We start from the raw sequence: 22,817 nt of genomic DNA, 5'->3' as shown, positions 1-22,817 counted from the left end.
TGCATGCTTATCCCCTTTTCTTCCTCGGTTGCTCCTTTGGGTGAGATAAGCGTTTCCATAGAAACATACTCAACTGTTGAGATTTCTCCTTTCCTATTATTTCAGATTCCTCTGCATACATGGATTTGGTTCTCATTTATCCAGATCTTGCATTTCCCCAGATCTTGTGTTGTAATTCTCTCTACTTAAGGATGGATACGTATGCAAATAAATCCTTGTAGTTATTCCAATGGTTATTGGTGTATAGGTTGATTAGTTTGCGATCTTGGTTTTTCAGCCGCATTTCCATGGATATATATTGTGTCAGATTTATATGTTGCCATAGTAATGCGTCTTTATTAGATTGTTCTGATTGAAAATCCATGTTCACGTAGGTTTCTACCATGGCTGAGCATGAGGGGATCTCGCATGGATAATCCTATGGATATTTGTTCTGATGGGAGTACTGACAGGAGCTTCGATGAACATTCGGACAGCAACTCAGATGAAAGTGTTGTCTAATGAAGGAGGGTACACGAGCTCTGATGAAGGCGCGTAAAAAGGGGCACACAGCTACGAGCTCTGCTGAAGGTAGATTTATACATATGGCCCTGAGCTAGATACCATATGCTCCTGCTTTCTACCATGTGAGCCTGATCATATGTATGTCTGAGTCAGACTCACATGTCTTGATTATCTTGAAAGTCCAGTATTTGTCTCTGATGGAGGCACCCATGGTACCATATGTTATAAAAAATAGGAGAACATGACCGTCAACAATAGAAGTAGAATGTGTGTTGGCACATTAACTCAGGACTATTCATGTTCATTCAATGTTTCTATTGTTTGTTTTGTCTAGTAATAATGCTAGCTCTCCTAAGTCTGTCAGCCCCATTCTCACTTGACTTGAATATGAACCTGAACCTGGGATCATATGTAGCAAAAAAAACATGTGAACATGATCGTCAACAAAAGAAGTTGATCTTGTAACAGCATAAATAAACTGATATTATTCATTCAATATGTCTATTGTTTTTATCCAGTAATGCCGAAACGATTCAGCCTTGGGTGATTTTTGTTCTTATAGTTTCCAAAAAAAATCTCCAAGAAAATATTATATATATTCTCACTTGTGTTTCGAAAACAAAAAACAAAACATATATATTCTCACATCAGCGTCGGCACCATGGAATCACAAACAAGCCTGACACTTTGCTTAAATGCACACATGAATATATATTATATATTTCCCCAACCAGGCAATGCCCCTTTTCATTAATTGCTTAACGCAAATACAAAACATCCATCTCTTCGGTTAGACATGAATATGATCCTCACCAAGTTAACAGGAAACATCTGCATTCTGTTATATAAAGTGCATCTGCATAAACTGGTTTCCTCTTCAGTTGCTTTTTTTGTAGACAGAGATCATTTCGTTCCAGATAATTGACAACTGATTGATAGGTTCGCATAAGTATATCACAGGTCCGAACAAGGCACAATGCAAAACAACCGTTAGTATTAACCCACCACCCTTTTATTGAATTTGAACCCTTCTGCCTTACGTCATACAAGCAGCAGCCCAGACAACTCTTTCATACCCAACAACTGGGGAAGAGTGTTGCATCTGCAGCAAAGCATTCCTTGTATAGAATGCAGGCACAACACATGACTTAAGTCCTTCCTCCCTCCTGACCCCTAGAGCCGCCGCGAGCGCCCGTGCTTGCGCCGCTATTTTGTTGCGCCAACATTTGCAAAACCAAAGCAGCGCTTGTAAATAATCTTTGTACGTGGATTCAGAGGATCTATTCATATACCTACAATTTTGTCTTGTTTCAATTTACAGACTAAATTGCTTTGTAAATAGCCTTTGTATTGATTTAACCCTCTAACCAGGTTCTGTTTCAACACTTAATTTCCTGTTTGCAGGTAACTGACTGGAGATCTATACTGATGTATCCATTTTGTCTGTAATTTCAGGCAGCCTGCATTACAAACCGGCTTACTATTGCTTCGAAGTAAGCTAGACAATTTTCAGAAAAATGAAAAAGGAACCCACTTGTCACTGGTTTACTAAAACAAAATTCCTCATAAGGATTTCATTGTCTTTGGCACGAGGTCAGATTTATCTATGCATACGTTTTCTGTTGCTTGGATCATATCCACAAGTACATCTCTACTCGATCAAGGGCTGTAGCACACTAGCGCACAAACCTTTATGCCCTGTTTGGAATGGATATAACTTTTATGTGGGCACCAATTTGAACTAAATACATGTCAGGATCTTGGTAGGTTGGTAGGGGAATTTGGGAATTGTCCTGACCGAAGAAGGGGACTGGGGATCGAAAGATTGAGAAAAATTGTGAGATATAACTCTATCAGCTATTGTAATCTCCTGCACAATTTTGCTGGGAGCAATTCATCTTGATATTTTATAGTCTGATTGGTCGAAAAACTATTATAATAGGTGGAGTTAACTCTTAATTTCCTATATGTTTACATGAGCTAACTGAATGTCTACATGAGCCTGTACTGTTGTACATGAGGTTGAGCATGTGTACGTTTTACATGAGGTTGAGATTATGTATGTCTACATGGGTTGGGCCGCATTTGCAACTAAAGACGTTTCTTTGGTCATTTTCTAACATGAATTGCATTATACTTGATGTATATAGAATTTCCAAGGCAGATGCGAACGTCCGCATGTGCCCGCGGGCATAGTGGGCAATCAGAAGTTGCGGCCATGGGACGCTGCTAATTCCGTTATTACAGTTGTGGACGCTGCGGATGGATGCGAACACGCAGTAGGCACGTCGGCCAACATAATGATTTGAATGAGCTAGAGAGCAGGTTCAGGGTAACATTATATCACGCCTTCATATACTAAGACTGGGAGTATAATAATACACCTGGAACTACATGACATCAAATCCATGACAACGTACATGATACCTATAAAGTAGCTGAGGCAAAAATAGTTATTGTTTTTCTAATACTAAGACTGGGAGTATAATAATACACCTGGAACTACATGACATCAAATCCATGACAACGTACACGATACCTATAAAGTAGCTGAGCCAAAAATAGTTCTTTGTTTTTCTGCACCAAAATACAATTGTGGAGACCTAGAGACAGATAATTTATGGGCCGGTGAAAGAGGTTGGGGACAAATTGAGATGCCAGAATACCTACGCATATCATAAAGAGATGAGAAATGGTAAACCTGTTAACATTGTTCAGTGCTTAAACAATCCGAAAATGGTATTGAGAAATCTATCCTGGTCGTCCAGTTTATAGAAAGAAAAGAGAAGTGGGCTTAGAAAGACTTTACACAATGCTAATTCATCAAATAAGCTTCTGCCAGAAACAAGCATGTATTACAGATTCAATAATTAGCTGTGTTGCATGGAGAACTATTGAGCACTCATGGCCATATATAATTTTCACAAGCTGCGATTATTGTCAGACCTCCAGTGACAAAGCTATAAACTACCTAATGGACCAAAATGAAGCTTTCAACACTCTGCATACCATTTTGCCCTACTACAATGGGATGAAGCTCTGAAACTGTACGTACCAAGATTTTCATTGGACCATTCAGGACTTTGACAAAAGATAAAAAACAACATTCAGCTCCTGCGTTTAAGGCTTCCTCAATAATAAACCAATACTTGAGGATAGAATAATCTGAAAACCATATACGAGAACAACTGAAATCAATATTGCAACACCTCTAAAACCGTAAAAGCTATGATCTGCCTCGAGCAAAAGAAAATTACATGGACACTTGTTACTGAAAAAACTTAGCAGCTCATATCCACATGGAGTAGAAACTATTTGCAAGAAGAAATGAGACAAGTGATGAATTAGCATATTCATCAGTTCAGAAAACCAATTTTACACTCAAACATAATAACTGAAGCCAAGAATGCAGCCATAGTCACCGTGGACAAAAGTAAAACAAGACACATATTGCTGAGATATACTTATATAAGGAACCACATGAATAGAACATACAGATGTGTCGCGTGCTTATCGAAGGCACCTAAAGATCAATTACCTCAACAGCTCAGCTTTGCTTATAGAAGGCACAGTCGTGTCGCGCTTTCCCTTGAATCTCACTAACATCCATATGTTGATCATCTGACAATGATCAAACATTTATCTTGAAATCAGCCGAACACAAATGTATTTTAAGATGAGGAAGTTATTCGTTCAACAAAGTTAGTTTGGCCTAGTCCCAGAGTTCTTAAACCACAGAAAGGAACCTATCACCATTTTTTTGTCTCTTTGTGGGCTCTTCAAAATAGAGAAGAATACAAAGTTTGTTAAAAGCACACATGTTCAGAACCAATTGTAGATGAAATAAAGCTCAACATTCAATATGCTATGCTAATTCACCAATTTAAAACCAAGATGCAATAAAAACAGCTTGTACATACCCATAGAAATTGGTTCTGAACCTCCAATGCATAGTCTGTTCTGTACCAGGTGCACAATTCATGTTTACATTAGCATGAATCGTAACATCAAAGTGCAGGAATAAACTTACTATGTTCACATGAGAAAGAGAGAGAGGCACCTTGTTCTTCACCAAATTCTTCCATTGGATTCTTCTGTCGCTTTTCTCTTTCATATCTGGCATATTGTGGTATTTATATAAACTGTATATCAGGAAATCAAAACCAGAGATATGGGGAAAAACAGGTATAGAGAGAACACCTCTCGCTGCCTCTGTGGAATTGCTTTGGAGGGTGTCTTGTTATAAAAGAAATCATGCGATGCATTAAAAACGCAAAATAAAATAATTGGTGCATGCTAAGAACTGGTAACACATTCTACATGATAAATATTTGCCTAGCCCTTGTCACACATGGTCAACATAATGACACAGTGTGTAGACCTCGTAAATTACGTATGGCATGTAGAGCATCTTGTTCATAGGCGTTCATGAAACAACACGAGGCAGAGCTCCAAAAGGACTCCCTTCATAGCACTAGACCAGAACAGTCCCCCGAAAGGTCGAGCAATAACCCAGTAAGGGGTAAGGACAGACCCGTCCCCTACGACCTCACATAGATACAAAAGCGACCACAGACACAACGAGCCACCACATCAGGCTGGGAAACAATAAGAAGTCCAGTGGACCCCTTGTTCCAGTGGAACAGATCAGTTGAACAGCGAAAGAAACTACTGCCGGCAAAAACTTGATTTTGTGCATCCTTGTCACAAGAAAAGATCTGAACACTATGAAAGTCAAAAGCAAGTAAGTCATGCATTTGCCTCTGCGGCAAATCTAGCAACATGAAATCCTGGAGCACTTGCTAGCTGCATTGCCGCTATGCCTGGTAATCTTACCTTGTACAGAATCCCTTTACTAAAATTATTGAGACAAAGAACTGCATCTCATTAGTCACCATCCATCCGACAAGGACTCATCCGCAGAAAATTGAACTACCGTCCTGTCAAAATTTAATGAACATGTAATGCACCAGTAAGCTTTATGCATCTCATTACTAATTACATACTATGGCTAGATGAAATTAGCAGTCTTAGGTGTACAGAATACATAGCACCCTAGAGACAAGAGCAAGATGCCATGGAGTGAGGAGGGCAGGTGGGGGAAAGGGCCATGTCTGACAGATAGATGCAACCTCAAAGGCAAGAGAGAAATGGTTGGGGACTCACCTGCGCATTTGGTGGCCGTGAAGATGCAAGCTACTCGAGCACAAAAGCATTGGGGTGTGAGCTCGTGCACCAGCTGCGGTCGCCGTCGCCCACCCGATGAGGCTGTCGTCCGCTGCACCACCACATGAGCCACCTATGGCCCTCGGGTTTGCCACGGTCGAGTCGCAAGGACGGCGTCGAGAGCGGGTGCCGCTGTGCCAGCTCGGCAAGCCGATGAGGCTGGCATTGAGGACCAGGTGAGACCGGACGCGAGGGCCCAGGAAGAGCGCCGCGACACCTTGGCAGGGGCGACAGGACGAGCGCGCGGTCCTATGGCAGAGAGTGTGGTGGTGATGAGGGAGGAGGAGGAGGGAGGGTGTAGCGGCGGTGGACTGGTGCGGCGCGTGGTGACTTCGGCGGCGCCCCGGTCGATGTGGCGCATGCGCCCCGGCCGTCGAACCTGGTGGCTTCCGGCGGCGGAGGAGAGAGGGAGGACGGGGAGGGGAGTCGCCAGGTTGGGAGAGGAGAAGGAGTGCAGCGGCGGACGAGGAAAGGAGGAGGGAGTGTGTGGGGGCTGTGGATTGGGGTGCTAGGGTTCACTCCCACGCCTAGCCAACGCACGTCTCACGCGCGGCGCGCAATGAGTGGACGGTAAAATCCTTTTGCACATTGGCACCGTTGACCCAGCCAAGAAACGCGCGATACGAGCTCACCCGTCATTGGCCGACGAAAACGACCGTGAGGTAAAATCAGGTTTGACCCATGTGAAGATCCCACGGCTCAGATGCGCGAGAAGGCAAATCGGACGGTCAACGAAACCCCAATTGAGGAAGCTTCGTGGAGGCAAGTTGGGTAGCATCCTTATAGGTTTAAATAATGAGACAACCATAAGGCTCCTGTCGGTTGCCAGTAACTTTTACAAAACATGATCATCTCATACAATAACGTATATCACATCATGTATTGACCATATCACATCGCAACATGCCCTGCAAAAACAAGTTAGACGCCCTCTACTTTGTAGTTGCAAGTTTTATGTGGCTGTTACGGGCTTCTAGCAAGAACCGTCCTTACCTGCGTATCAAATCCACAAGGGTGATTTATCAAGTTTGTTGTTTTAACCTTCAACAAGGACCGGCCGCAGTCAAATTCGATTCAACTAAAGTAGGAGAAGCAGACACCCGCCAGCCACCTTTATGCAAAACTAATTGCATGTCTATCGGTGGAACCGGTCTCATGAACATGGTCGTGCAAGGTTGGTCCGGACCGCTTCATCCAACAATACCTTCGGATCAAAATAAGACGTTGGTGGTAAGCAGTATGATTACAACTCTTTGTGTTTTATTCGTGTATATCATCTACGCATAGACCTAGCTCCGATGCTACTGTTGGGAAACGTAGCATGCAATTTCAAAAAAAATCCTATGCTCACGCAAGATCTATCTAGGAGATGCATAGCAATGAGAGGGGGACAGTGTGTCTACGTACCCTCGTAGACTGAAAGCAGAAGCGTTGGACAACGTGGTTGATGTAGTCGAACTTATTCTTGTTCCAACCGATCAAGCACCGAACGTACGGCACCTCCGAGTTCCGCACACGTTTAGCTCGATGACGTCCCTCGAACTCTTGATCCAGCAAAGTGTCGAGTAAGTAGATGAGTTCCGTCAGCATGGCGGCATGGTGATGGTGATGGTGAAGTGATTCGCGCAGGGCTTCACCTAAGCACCATGAAAATTTGACCAAGGGTGTAATCTATGGAGGGGGCGTCGCACATGGCTAACAGATGTTGTTGTGTGTTCTAGGCGCCTCCCCCCTCATATATATAGGTGGGGGGAGGGAGCAGCCAAGGGGGCGCCCCAAGTAGGCTGAATCCTACTTGGGGTTCCTCCCCAATTCAGCCCCCCTTTCCTTTTTCACCAGAGGGAGAAGGAAAGAGGAGGGAGGATAGAAGGAAGGGGGAGGCCGAATCCCTCCCCTTCCTTCTCTCTTCCCCTCTTTCCATTCTCCTCTGGTGAGGCCCATATGGGGGGTGCAGCAGCCCCTGCTGGCTGCTGCGTTTCCCCTCTTGGCTCATTAGGCCCATATCTTTGCCAAGGGGTGCCCGGAACCCCTTCTGATGCCCCAATATGTACCCGGTACCATCCGGAACACTTTCAGTGTCCGAATACTATCTTTCTATATATCAATCTTTACCTCTCACCATTTCGAGACTCCTTGTCATGTCCGGGATCTCATCCAGGACTCCGAACAACATTCAGTCACCAAACCACATAACTCGTATAATACAAAATCGTCATCGAACGTTAAGCGTGCGGACCCCTACGGGTTCGAGAACTATGTAGACATGACTGAGACACATCTTCGGTCAATAATCAATAGCGGAACCTAGATGCTCATATTGGTTCCTACATATTCTACGAAGATCTTTATCGGTCGAACCGTTATGACAACATACGTTATTCCCTTTGTCATCGGTATGTTACTTGCCCGAGATTCGATCATCGGTATCTTCATACCTAGTTCAATCTCGTTACCTGCAAGTCACTTTACCCGTTCCGTAATATATCATACCGTAACTAACTCATTAGTCACTTTGCTTGCAAGGCTTCTTATGATGTGCATTACCGAGAGGGCCCAGAGATACCTCTCCGATACTCAGAGTGACAAATCCTAATCTCGATCTATGCCAACCCAACAAACACCTTCGGAGATACCTATAGAGCTTCTTTATAATCACCCAATTATGTTGTGGCGTTTGATAGCACATAAGGCATTCCTACGGTATCCGGGAGATGCATAATCTCATAGTCAAAGGAATATGTATTTGAAATGAAGAAAAAAGCAATAGCAATGAAACTGAACAATCAATATGCTAAGCTAACGGATGGGTCTTGTCCATCACATCATTCTCCTAATGATGTGATCCCATTCATCAAAATGACAACACATGTCTATGGTTAGGAAACTTAACCATCTTTGGTTAACGAGCTAGTCTAGTAGAGGCTTACTAGGGACATGGTGTTTTTTCTATGTATCCACACATCTATCAAGTTTCCGGTTAATACAATTCTAGCATGAATAATAAACATTTATCATGATATAAGGAAATATAAAATAACAACTTTATTATTGTCTCTAGGGCATATTTCCTTCAAGTCGGCCATCCAAACAACTCATGATATGTACTCTTAATTTTAACCACCTCAAACCAAAGTGTCTCAGCCATGTAATTACACTCATCACCAAAGGCCACTTCCAGTGCAATCTTCCCCACAGGTTAAGCCGACTTGCCAAGGACAACTCCGTGAAAGACGGTAGAAGACGGCTTAAGTTCCTTCTTTGTCAGATTCATCCGCCGAAAAGTATCATAGTACAATATGTTGATACTGCTTCCACCATCCATAAGTACCTTCTAGAACTTATAACCGCCCACTTGAGAGGCTACCACCAGGGCTAGATGACCCAGATCATCAACCCGGGGCGGGTGATCCACCGGCTCCACGTTATCGTGTGCTCTGGCCATCTCAAATACTGAGGCACCGCCGGCTCAACCACATTGACAACCCGCTTATGGACCTTCCGGTCATGCTTGCACGTGCTCGTAGTGAAAACATGATATTGGCCATTGTTAAGCTGCTTGGGATTACTCTGCGATACGTCTCCAACGTATCTATAATTTTTTATTGTTCCATGCTATCTTGTGTGTTTTATATGCTATTTTATATGATTTTTGGGACTAACCTATTAACCTAGAGCCTAGTGCTAGTTTTTGTTTTTTCCTTGTTTTTGAATTTTGCAGAAAAGGAATATCAAACGGAGTCCAATTGAGCTAAAAAATTATGATGAAATTTATGGACCAGAAGAAGCCCCTGAAGCAAAAGAGTGGGGCCAGAAGAGCCATGAGGCCTCCACAAGGGTGGAGGGCGTGCCCTACCCTCCAGGGCGCGCCCTCCGTCCTTGGCACTACCTCGTGGACCCCCCCTGACTTGTTCTCGGTGCCAAAAACTCCTATAAATATAGGAACCCCCAGAAATAAACCTAGATCGGGAGTTCCGCTGCCGTAAGCCTCTATAGACACCAAAAACAAATTGGGACCCTGTTCCGGCACCCTGTCGGTGGGGGAAATCATCACCGGTGGCCATCTTCATCATCTCGGTGCTCTCCATGATGAGGAGGGAATATTTCACCCTCGGGGCTGAGGGTATGTACCAGTAACTATATGTTTGATCTCTCTCTCTCTCTCTCTCCCTCTCTCTCTCTCTCTCTCTCTCTCTCTCTCTCTCTCTCTCTATCTCTATCTCTATCTCTATCTCGTGTTCTTGATTTGGCACGATCTTGATGTACCGCGTGCTTTGCTATTATAGTTGGATCTTATGATGTTTCTCCCCCTCTACTTTCTTGTAATGGATTGAGTTTTCCCTTTGAAGTTATCTTATCGGATTGAGTCTTTAAGGATTTGAGAACACTTGATATATGTCTTGCATGTGCTTATCTATGGTGATAATGGGATATTCACATGATCTACCTGATGTATGTTTTGGTGATCAACTTGCGGGTTCTATGACCTTATGAACTTATGCATAGGGGTTGGCACACATTTTCGTCTTGACTCTCCGGTAGAAACTTTGGGGCACTCTTTGAAGTTCTTTGTGTTGGTTTGAATAGATGAATCTGAGATTGTGTGATGCATATCATATAATCATACCTGCGGATATTTTTGGTGACATTGGAGTATCTAGGTGACATTAGGGTTTTCGTTGATGTGTATCTTAAGGTGTTATTTTAGTACGAACTCTAGGGCTTTTTGTGACACTTATAGGAATAGCCCAATAGATCTATCAGAAAGAATAACTTTGAGGTGGTTTCGTACCCTACAATAATATCTTCGCTTATTCTCCTCTATTAGTGACTTTGGAGTGACTCTTTGTTGCATGTTGAGGGATTTTATATGATTTAATTATGTTATCATTGTTGAGAGAACTTGCACTAGTGAAAGTATGAACCCTAGGCCTTGTTTCTAAGCATTGCAATACCGTTTTCGCTTACTTTTGTTATTAGTTGCCTTGTTGCTTTTAAATTTTCAGATTACAAGAACCTATATCTATTATCCATATTGCACTTGTATCACCATCTCTTCGCCGAACTAGTGCACCTATACAATTTACCATTATATTGGATGTGTTGGGGACACAAGAGACTCTTTGTTATTTGGTTGCAGGGTTGTTTGAGAGAGACTATCTTCATCCTACGCCTCCCACGGATTGATAAACCTTAGGTCATCCACTTGAGGGAAATTTGCTACTGTCCTACAAAACTCTGCACTTGGAGGCCCAACACGAGTCTACAAGAAGATGATTGCATAGTAGACATCAAGCTCTTTTCTCGCGCCGTTGCCAGGGAACCTAGGTAAGTGGCACTCACACCCCATCAACTAAACTCTTTTCTAGGGCCGTTGTCGGGGAGGTTAGTGCCTGAAGGTATATCTTTAGATCTTGCAATCGAATCTTTTTGTTTCTTGTTTTATCACTAGTTTCGTCTATAAAAGAAAACTAAAAAAAAATGGAATTGAGGTTGCCTCATATGCTTCATCTTTTTAATGTCTTCTCGTGAAAATGATGGAAAGGAAAATTGTGCTCAAGTGTTAGAAGAAGAAGTTTATAAAATGTTTGGCACTAAATATTTGAATGATGAGCATGATTGCAATTATGACGCTGATTCTTGGGCTCCCCCCCCCCCATTTTTAAGGCTGCTTGCCATTACGACGCTGATTTTTGAACCCTGCATTTGTGTTAGCCACAAAATCTAACCCACCATCGGGGTATCTACGCTTTCCACCATTGCCCTGATTATTGTGATTACCATTCTGTGTTGAGGCATTCTATTGCTGACCCTTGCCATCACTGTTTTTCTTGCCTTTACCCGACTTCTTCTCATCAGAACCGGGATCCTTCGTACCATCAGAATCAGCATATCTGGTAACTACGTTCATGAGATTGCCCATATCTATACACTTAAGCTTAAGCCGCCCTAACTTCTGCTTAAGGGGCTCAAAGCAACAATTCTTCTCTAGAATCGGGATGGCTTCAACCCCCCCCCCCTCCCGATGTTGTCAGAAGAGTGAATGATGGCGGTGACCCGGCGAGCCTAATGATGGGTCGACTCATCTTCACGCTGCACACTGATACGTCTCCAACGTATCTATAATTTTTTATTATTCCATGTTATTATATTACCCGTTTTGGATGTTTAATGGGCTTTACTATACACTTTCATATTATTTGTGGGACTAACCTATTAACCGGAGGCCTAGCCCTAATTGATGTTTTTTTTGCCTATTTCAGTGTTTCGCAGAAAAGGAATATCAAACGGAGTCCAAACGGAATGAAACCTTCGGGAGAGTTATTTTTGGAACAAACGCAATCCAGGACACTTGGAATGGACGTCGAGAAAGAAACGAGGAAGCCACGAGGCAGAGAGGCGCGCCCAGGGGGTAGGCGCGCCCCCACCCTCGTGGGCCCCACGTGGCTCCCTTGACTGACTTCCTTCACCTATATATACTCATATACCCTGAAAACATCCAGGAGCACCACGAAACCCTATTTCCACCGCCGCAACCTTATGTACCCGTGAGATCCCATCTTGGGGCCTTTTCCGGCGCTCCGCCGGAGGGGGAATCGATCACGGAGGGCTTCTACATCAACACCATAGCCTCTCCGATGAAGTGTGAGTAGTTTACCTCAGACCTTCGAGTCCATAGTTATTAGATAGATGGCTTCTTCTCTCTCTTTGGATCTCAATACAAAGTTCTCCTCGATCTTCATGGAGATCTATTCGATGTAATTCTTTTTTGCGGTGCGTTTATCGAGATCCGATGAATTGTGGGCTTATGATCAAGATTATCTATGAACAATATTTGAATCTCCACTGAATTCTTTTATGTATGATTGGTTATCTTTGCAAGTCTCTTCGAATTATCAGTTTGGTTTGGCCTACTAGATTGATCTTTCTTGCAATGGGAGAAGTGCTTAGCTTTGGGTTCAATCTTACGGTGTCCTTTCCCAGTGACAGCAGGGGCAGCAAGGGACGTATTGTATTGTTGCCATCGAGGATAAAAAGATGGGTTTTATATCATATTGCTTGAGTTTATCCCTCTACATCATGTCATCTTGCCTAATGCGTTACTCTGTTCTTATGAACTTAATACTCTAGATGCATGCTGGATAGCGGTCAATGTGTGGAGCAATAGTAGTAGATGCAGAATCATTTTGATCTACTTGTCGCAGACGTGATGCCTATATACATGATCCTGCCTAAATATTATCGTAATTATGCACTTTTCTATCAATTGCTCGACAGTAATTTGTTCACCCACCGTAATACTTATGCTATCTTGAGAGAAGCCACTAGTAAAACCTATGGCCCCCGGGTCTATTTTCCATCATATAAGTTTCCGATCTACTTTATTTTGCAATATTTACTTTCCAATCTATATCATAAAAATACCAAAAATATTTACCTTATTATTATCTCTATCATATCTCACTTTTGCAAGTGGCCGTGAAGGGATTGACAACCCCTTTATCGTGTTGGTTGCAAGGTTCTTATTTGTTTGTGTAAGTACGAGGGATTTGCGTGTAGCCTCCTACTGGATTGATACCTTGGTTCTCAAAAACTGAGGGAAATACTTACGCTACTTTGTTGCATCTCCCTTTCCTCTTCAAGGGAAAACCAATGCAGTGCTCAAGAGGTAGCAAGAAGGATTTCTGGCGCCGTTGCCGGGGAGTTCTACGCACAAGTCAAGACATACCAAGTACCCATCACAAACTCTTATCCCTCGCATTACATTATTTTCCATTTGCCTCTCGTTTTCCTCTCCCCCACTTCACCCTTGCCGTTTTATTCGCCCTTCTTCTGTTCGTCTTTTCGTTTGCTTTGATGTCTTACTTGGCTCGTTCGCTCGTTTGGTTGGAATTGTTGTTTATTTATTACTAAAAAGAGAACCTAAGATCTATGGTTTCTCATCCACTTGCCAATCTTTTTAAGATATCCAATTATGATGAACCAAATCCTAGTGATTTGAGTGCACTAGATTATCTTTATGAGGTTTTGCTTAAGATTCATGAATCTGAAAATTGTGATGAAGAAATTTATGAAGAGATTCATGATAGCTCCTTGAATAAAAAGCATGATTGCAATGATTTTATTTTAAATTCTCTTGATGTCAATTGTGCTAATAATATCCTAAACCCTAAGCTTGGGGATGCTAGTTTTGCTATGTCTACTACTTGTTGCAATGATCATGATTGGGGTGACTCTTCTTATGATCTTGAAAATTTATTTAAGCCACATGATGAATATGAGATTGATAATAGTGTTTGCAATAATATTGAAAGCAGGTTTGGAAGAGTGTCAACTTTAGGTCCCACATATTTGGAGAATGCTCAATCTTATGGTATTTTTTATAAAAGTGGGTTTGGAGAGGTCATGACTTTAGTTAATGATAATACCACTATTTTGGAAGTGTCAACTTCACATGCATGTGGATAGTGTTGAGAATATGTTATGTGATAGCTATTTTGTTGAATTTGCCTATGATCCTACATGTAATTACTATGAGAGAGGAAAATATGGTCGTAGAAATTTTTATCTTACTAAATTACCTCTCGTCATGTTGAGATTGCTATCGTCTCTTTCTTCTTCCTTGCATATGCTAGTTTTTGCCTGCCTTGCAAATTTGTTTGCTTATAATATGCCTATGCATAGGAAGTATGTTAGACTTAGATGTGTTTGTCATGTGTTTCATGATGCTCTCTTTCCGCTTCAACTCTTGTCTTTCATGTGAGCATCATTAAAATTATCAATGCCTAGCTAAAAGGCTTTTAAAAAAGCGCTTGTTGGGAGACAACCCAATATTTTGCTTTGTTGTTATTCAATAAATAATTCATCTAGCCTAGTGTTTGTGCCAAGTAGAACCTATAGGATCATCTTGGGTGATAGTTAATTTGATCTTGCTGGAAAACGGAAACTTTTGCGCGCACGAGAATAATTTTAATAAATCGCAGAAACGTGCTTTTTAGTTGATTCTTTTTGAATAAGATTAATAGACAAATTTCCTAGGACTTCCTATTTTGGTAGGAGTTTTAGGGTTCCGGAAGTATCCGTAAGTTACAGATTACTACAGACTGTTCTGTTTTTGACAGATTCTGTTTTTCGTGTGTTGTTTGCTTATTTTGATGAATCTATGGCTAGTATCGGGGGATATGAACCATAGAGAAGTTGGAATACAGTAGGTTTAACACAAATATAAATTAAGAATGAGTTAATTACAGTACCTTAAAGTGGTGGTTTGCTTTCTTGCACTAACGGAGCTCATGAGATTTTCTATTGAGTTTTGTGTTGTGAAGTTTTCAAGTTTTGGGTAAAGATTTAATGGATTATGGAATAAAGAGTGGCAAGAGCCTAAGCTTGGGGATGCTCAAGGCACCCCAAGGTAAAATTCAAGGACAACCAAAAGCCTAAGCTTGGGGATGCCCCAGAAGGCATCCCCTCTTTCGTCTTCGTCTATCGGTAACTTTACTTGAGGCTATATTTTTATTCACCACATGATATGTGTTTTGCTTGGAGCGTCTTGTATGATATGAGTCATTGCTTTTTAGTTTACCACAATCATCCTTGTTGTACACACCATTTTGGGAGAGACACGCATGAATCGGAATTTATTAGAATACTCTATGTGCTTCACTTATATCTTTTGAGCTAGACAATTTTGCTCTAGTTCTTCACTTGTATCTTTTTAGAGCTCAGGGCTGGTTTTATTTTATAGAAATTATTTATCTCTCATTATTCACTTATATTATTTTGAGAGTCTTTTAGAACAGCATGGTATTTTCTTTGGTTATAAAATTGGTCCTAATATGATGGGCATCCAAGTTGGGTATAATAAAAACTATCATATAGAGTGCATTGAATACTATGATAAAATTGATACTTGATAATTGTTTTGAGATATAAAGGTGGTAATGTTAGAGTCATGCTAGTTGGGTAATCATGAAATTGAGAAATACTTGTGTTAAAGTTGGCAAGTCCCATAGCATGCACGTATGGTGAATGTTGTGTGACAAATTTGTTGCATAGGGTGCTCCTTTGATTGCCTTCCTTATGTGTGGAGGTCGGGATCGCGCGATGGTTAACTCCTACCAACCCTTCCCCTAGGAGCATGCGAGGTAGTAGTTTGATTTTAGGGCTAATAAACTTTTGCAATAAGTATTGAGTTCTTTATGACTAATGTGAGTCCATGGATTATACGCACTCGTACCCTTCCGCAATTTGCTAGCCTCTACGGTACCGTGCATTGCCCTTTCTCACCTTGGGAGTTGGTGCAAACTTCGCCGGTGCATCCAAACCCCATGATATGATATGCTCTATCACACATAAACCTCCTTATATATTCCTCAAAACAGCCACCATACCTACCTATTATGGCTTTTCCATAGCCATCCCGAGATATATTGCCATGCAACTTTCCACCGTTCCATTTATTATGACACGTTCCATCATTGTCATATTGCTTTTGCATGATCATGTAGTTGACATCGTATTTGTGGAAAAGCCACCTTTATAATTCTTTCATGCATGTCGCTCTTGATTCATTCCATATCCCGGTACACCGCCGGAGGCATTCACATAGAGTCATATTTTGTTCTAAGTATTGAGTTGTAATTCTTGAGTTGTAAATCAATAAAAGTGTGATGATCTTCATTATTAGAGCATTGTCCCAAGTGAGGAAAGGATGATGGAGACTATGATTCCCCCACAAGTCGGGATGAGACTCTGGACTTTATGAAAAATAAAAGAGGCCAAAGAAGCCCAAATAAAAAATAGAGGCGAAAGAAGCCCACCAAAATAAAAAATAAGAAAAAAATAAAAAAAGAGAGAAAAAGAGAGAAGGGACAATGTTACTATCCCTTTACCACACTTGTGCTTCAAAGTAGCACCATGATCTTCATGATAGAGAGTCTCTTATGTTGTCACTTTCATATACTATTGAAAAAATTTCATTATAGAACTTGGCTTGTATATTCCAATGATGGGCTTCCTCAAAATGCCCTAGGTATTCGTGAGCAAGCAAGTTGGATGCACACCCACTTAGTTTCTTTTGATGAGCTTTCATACATTTATAGCTCTAGTGCATCCGTTGCATGGCAATCCCTACTCCTCGTATTGACATCAATTGATGGGCATCTCCATAGCCGTTGATTAGCCGCGTCAATATGAGACTTTCTCCTTTTTTGTCTTCTCCACATAATCCCTATCATCATACTCTACTCCACCCATAGTGCTATATCCATGGCTTACGCTCATGTATTGTGGAGGGTTGAAAAAGCTGAAGCGCGTTAAAAAGTATGAACCAATTGCTTGGCTGAAATCGGGGTTGTGCATGATGGGAGCATTTTGTGTGACGAAAATGAAGCATGGCCTAACTATATGATTTTGTAGGGATAAGCTTTCTTTGGCTATGTTATTTTGATAAGACATGATTACTTGTTAGTATGCTTGAAGTATTACTATTTTTATGTCAATATTAAACTTTTATCTTGAATCTTTTGGATCTGAACATTCATGCCACAATAAAGAAAAATACATTGAGAATTATGCTAGGTAGCATTCCACATCAAAAATTCTGTTTCTATCATTTACCTACTAGATGACGAGCAGGATTAAGCTTGGGGATGCTTGATACGTCTCCAATGTATCTATAATTTTTTATTGTTCCATGCTATTATATTACCCGTTTTGGATGTTTAATGGACTTTACTGTACACTTTTATATTATTTTTGGGACTAACCTATTAACCGGAGGCCCAACCCAAATTGCTGTTTTTTTTGCCTATTTCAGTGTTTCGCGGAAAAGGAATATCAAACGGAGTCCAAACGGAATGAAACCTTCGGGAGAGTTATTTTTGGAACAAACACAATCTAGTAGACTTGGAGTGGACGTCAAGAAAGAAACAAGGAAACCACGAGGCAGGGAGGTGCGCCTAGGGGGGGTAGGCACGCCTCCCACCCTCGTGCGCCTCTCGTGGCTCCCCTGACCGACTTCCTTCGCCTATATATACTCATATACCCTGAAACATACAGGAGCACCACGAAACCCTATTTCCACCGCTGCAACCTTCTGTACCCGTGACATCCCAACTTGGGGCCTTTTCCGGCACTCCGCCGGAGGGGGAATCGATCACGGGGGGCTTCTACATCAACACCATAGCCTCTCCGATGAAGTGTGAGTAGTTTACCTCAGACCTTCGGGTCCATAGTTATTAGCTAGATGGCTTCTTCTCTCTCTTTGGATCTCAATACAAAGTTCTCCTCGATCTTCTTGGAGATCTATTCGATGTAATTCTTTTTTGCAGTGTGTTTGTGAAGATCCGATGAATTGTGGGTTTATGATCAAGATTATCTATGAACAATATTTGAATCTCCTCTGAATTCTTTTATGTATGATTGGTTATCTTTGCAAGTCTATTCGAATTATCAGTTTGGTTTGGCCTACTAGATTGATCTTTCTTGCAATGGGAGAAGTGCTTAGCTTTGGGTTCAATCTTATGGTGTCCTTTCCCAATGACAGTAGGGACAGCAAGGTGTATTGTTGCCATCGAGGGTAAAAAGATGGGGCTTATATCATATTTCTTGAGTTTATCCCTCTACATCATGTCATCTTGCCTAATGCGTTACTCGGTTCTTATGAACTTAATACTCTAGATGCATGCTGGATAGTGGTCGATGTGTCGAGTAATAGTAGTAGATGCCGAATCGTTTCGATCTACTTGTCGCAGACGTGATGCCTATATACATGATCATGCCTAGATATTCTCATAATTATGCACTTTTATATCAATTGCTCGACAGTAATTTGTTCACCCACCGTAATATTTATGCTATCTTGAGAGAAGCCACTAGTGAAACCTATGTCCCCCGGGTCTATTTTCCATCATATAAGTTTCCGGTCTACTCTATTTTGCAATATTTACTTTCCAATCTATATCATAAAAATACCAAAAACATTTATCTTATTATTATCTCTACCATATCTCACTTTTGCAAGTGGCCGTGAAGGGATTGACAACCCCTTTATCGCGTTGGTTGCAAGGTTCTTATTTGTTTGTGTACGTACGAGGGATTTGCGTGTAGCCTCCTACTGGATTGATACCTTGGTTCTCAAAAACTGAGGGAAATACTTACGCTACATTGTTGCATCACCCTTTCCTCTTCAAGGGAAAACCAACGCAGTGCTCAAGAGGTAGCACACACAGTGCTCGAAATCCACAATAGTAATTGGTTACTTGTAGGTTCCTTGAAAATTTCTAATAAAACACTCTTTCAACTCCACCCAGGTGTTGATGGAATTGGGGGAGGGGGCAGGTTTCCAACCAAGTGTGAGCCGACCCCTCCAACATCATAGTGAAGTACTTGGCGCATACCGCATCACTAACGTCTAACAAATCCATGGCCAACTCATAGCTTGTAACGCCCCGGATACAACTTTCCATATTCGTAACTCCAACTCTTGCCTTTTCCGGAGATGCTATATGATTATTTCCTCCGTGGTTGGGTTTTTGTCTGTTGTTTTGCTTTTGTTCTTGTTATGCATCTCATCTCATGGCATCATGCGCATTGCATCGGCATCGTTTTCATCAAACTCGCATCTGTTCGGGTTTCCCCGGTTCTCTCCGTTGTCCGTTCTGAGCCCGACCACACTCGCACGCGCCCGCGGCACCTCCGAAATATTATTCTAGAAGCGGCATAAAAATGTTCTCGGAATGGGTTGCAACTTGTCGTGTGGTCTTATTATAGTGTAGACAAGCCGCCTGCCAAGTTTCGTCGCATTCGGAGTCCATTTGATAGCCCAACCGTTAAATAAATAACCGCGATATAGTCGGTATATTCGTCGGACGTTTTCGGTATCCAGAAACTGTTGTCGGGCCTCTCTCTCTTCTCTCCTGCAGCTCTTGGCCCCTTCAACACAGCCCACCTGCAGCCCACCTAGACCTGCCTAACCCCCCTCGCGATCGGATCCGTCAGGTCACGATCGGAGGCTCCGAAACAGCCTCAAACCCCCCAAACCCTAGCCCCTTCCATATATATAAACCCCCATGCCATTTTTGGACTAACCCTAGTCTAAACCCTCCCCTAACCTCCAGCCACGGGATCCTCCCGCCGCCACCTGCTCAGCCCCCCCCGAAACCCACCAAATCCACCCGGCCACCTCGTCCACGCCACTTGTCGTCGGCCCAGTGGCTAGCGCCGCCGCCAACCGCGCCCGTGGCCACTCCCCGTGCGCCACGTCGCCCCAATCGCCCTACTTCGCCGCAGCCCAGATCTGGCCCGCCCCCGGGCCGCACCGGGCCCGCCCGGCCCGAATCGCGCCGCCGCGCTCTCCCGCTCGCTCTGCTTGAGTTCAGCTCGCCCCGCCGCTCGTCCTGCTCCCTGCACCAGAGGCCGACCCCGCCGCCTCGCCAGAGGACACGCGCCGCCGCCGTCGGCGACCTCGACGCACAGGCCAGATCCGCCGCCCTCTGCCTTCTTCTCCTTCTCCCCTCTCCTCCTCCCTCTAATCTTTCTCCTCCCCGCAGGGAACCGCACCGCCACCGATTGGGGATCTCGCCTCCAGCTCCGCCGCCGGAGCTCCCCGCCCCGTTCCGGCGCCGGGAATGGGCTCCCGACGCCTGGATCCGGCCTCCCCTCGCCGGATCTAGCCTCCTCTGCCTCCCCATCGCTGAGAACCGCCATCCTCCGTCGCCGTTGGATGCTGGCGCCGCCGGCCTCGTCCCCGTTCGGGAGAGACGACGGCAGCCATCACCGGCCACGTGGGCCGCGCCCCCCCGCGTGGGCCTCCTAAGTGCCCGGCCCGGCAGCGCCCTTCGCCCGCTTCAGCCCAGCGCGTGCACTGCACCCGCGTTGACCAGGCCCAGCCGAAGCCAGCCAGGCCCAGCGCCCCCTTCCTGGCATGCCTCCAGCCTCCACGCCGACTGGGCCGAGCCCATGGGTGAGCTCCCCACAACCCCTCCTGTTCAGCCCGCAGTGCACCAGATTCGGCCCGTTGCTATTTTTTTCCCTGTCCAGCGATTTTAACATTATCCGTAGAATTAACAGTTTTATAGAAAAGTCCCTAGAGTTCATGCATTTAATAACTCATCAACCGTGCATCATATCAAAATGTTTTATATATGTAAAATGCTCAGAAAATTGTGTAGATTAATAAATGCCATTTTCATCCATGTTTAAAATGTTTAAATTGATGTTTGCATTCATTTGCTTAAATGCCATGTTAAAATGCTTTAATTCATAACTAAATAACCGTAGCTCGGATTTTAATAAACTTTATATGCAAATGGGGTAGAAAAATGCCTAGTTTAACATGGTCCACTTTGTGTTGCTGTTTAACAACAATAACATTGTGTTTAGGGCAGAACAGTACCAAATCCATAATTTGCATATGGGGATTTTCTGGAATTGTTGTTTGTTGTTTCCGGCCTCATTTAAACTTGCCTAGATAGGTAGTTTAATTATGTTTCACCCCCTTGCCATGCTAATAACATTTAATATTGTTGGGTACATAACCGAGATCAAACTAAATAATTGCATGTGGTGTTTTGTCAATATGCAACTCGTTGCATATTGAGCTCCACTTAACTTGTAGTATTGTTTGTTGCACTTTGCCATGCTTTTAAACCGGACATGCGTCATACTTGTTTGTGCATCATGCCATGTTTATGCTTGTGCATTTACCATGTTGTTTGTTTCTTTCCGGTGTTGCTTCTTAGTTCCGGTAATGTTGCGATTGTGAGGATTCGTTCGACTACGTTGGTTCGTCTACTTCATGGACTCGTTCTTCTTCCTTGCGGGATTTTAGGCAAGATGACCGCTACCCTGGATCTCAATACTATCATTGCTATGCTAGTTGATTCGTTATATCGCTATGCTGCGCTACCTATCACTTGTTCTTCAAGCCTTCCCAAATTGCCATGTCAGCCTCTAACCTTTGACACCTTTCCTATGCAAACCATTGTTTGGCTATGTTACCGCTTTGCTCAGCCCTCTTATAGCGTTGCTAGTTGCAGGTGAAGTTGAAGATTTCTCCATGATGGACAGGATTTTGGTTGGGATATCACAATATCTCTTATATTATTAATGCATCTATATACTTGGTAAAGGGTGGAAGACTCAGCCTTATGCCTGGTGTTTTGTTCCACTCTTGCCGCCCTAGTTTCCGTCATACTGGTGTTATGTTCCCGGATTTTGCGTTCCTTACGCAGTCGGGTGATTTATGGGACCCCCTCGATAGTTCGCTTTGAATAAAACTCCTCCAGCAAGGCCCAACCTTGGTTTTACCATTTGCCTCACCACCACCTATATTTCCCTTGGGAGTAATTAACCCAAGGGTCATCTTTATTACAGCCCCCCCCGGTCCAGTGCTTGTCTAAGTGTTGGTCCAAACTAGAGCACCGTGCGGGGCCATCCCTTGGCAACTTGGGTTACGTCGGTTCCTGTACGCTTAGCTTATCCGGTGTTGCCCTGAGAACGTGATATGTGCAGCTCCTATCGGGATTGTCGGCGCATCGAGCGGTCTTGCTGGTCTTGTTTTACCATTGTCGAAATGTCTTGTAAACCGGGATTCCGAGTCTGATCGGGTCTTCCTGGGAGAAGGTCTATTCCTTCGTTGATCGCGAGAGCTTGTCATGGGCTAAGTTGGGACACCCCTGCAGGGTATAATCTTTCGAAAGCCGTGCCTGCGGTTATAGGCAGATGGGAATTTGTTAATGTCCGGTTGTAGATAACTTGACACCAGATCCGAATTAAAATGCATCAACCGCGTGTGTAGCCTTGATGGTCTCTTCTCGGCGGAGTCCGGGAAGTGAACACGGTTTTTGGGTTATGTTTGACGTAAGTAGGAGTTCAGGATCACTTCTTGATCATTGCTAGCTTCACGACTGTTCCTTTTGCTCTCTTCTCGCTCTTATTTGCGTATGTTAGCCACCATATATGCTTAGTCGCTGCTGCAGCCTCACCACTTTACCCCTTCCTTTCCCTTTAAGCTTTGCTAGTCTTGATACCCATGGTAATGGGATTGCTGAGTCCTCGTGGCTCACAGATTACTACAACAACAGTTG

The 22,817-nt window shown here is 43.2% G+C and overlaps 1 protein-coding gene across 6 annotated transcripts; it reads right to left on the bottom strand.

The window, feature by feature from the left end:
- Nucleotides 1-576: 576 nt before the first annotated feature.
- On the bottom strand, nucleotides 577-6,237 carry LOC119275882. Of its 6 annotated transcripts, none has more exons than XM_037556813.1 (6): nucleotides 5,671-6,237; nucleotides 5,341-5,444; nucleotides 4,565-4,620; nucleotides 4,425-4,459; nucleotides 4,043-4,125; nucleotides 577-903 (listed from the first exon to the last, which is right to left on the bottom strand). In XM_037556813.1, exons 2-6 carry the CDS (start codon nucleotides 5,400-5,402, stop codon nucleotides 819-821), a joined length of 321 nt encoding a protein of 106 aa, XP_037412710.1. In that variant the 5' UTR covers nucleotides 5,403-5,444; nucleotides 5,671-6,237; the 3' UTR covers nucleotides 577-818. The 6 variants fall into 6 exon arrangements, 1 of the variants encoding a protein (XP_037412710.1); XR_005135917.1 differs by adding an exon at nucleotides 3,560-3,669 and having other exon boundaries at nucleotides 599-903; nucleotides 4,425-4,464; nucleotides 4,565-5,444; XR_005135919.1 differs by lacking the exon at nucleotides 577-903 and adding an exon at nucleotides 2,831-3,669 and having other exon boundaries at nucleotides 4,425-4,464; nucleotides 4,705-5,444.
- Nucleotides 6,238-22,817: the final 16,580 nt, after the last annotated feature.

This window comes from Triticum dicoccoides, chromosome 3B, assembly GCF_002162155.2.
Source record: "Triticum dicoccoides isolate Atlit2015 ecotype Zavitan chromosome 3B, WEW_v2.0, whole genome shotgun sequence".
Classification (NCBI taxonomy): domain Eukaryota; kingdom Viridiplantae; phylum Streptophyta; class Magnoliopsida; order Poales; family Poaceae; genus Triticum; species Triticum dicoccoides.
The sequence above is the reverse complement of the archived record's forward strand: the minus strand, read 5'-3'. Positions and strand labels throughout refer to the sequence as shown.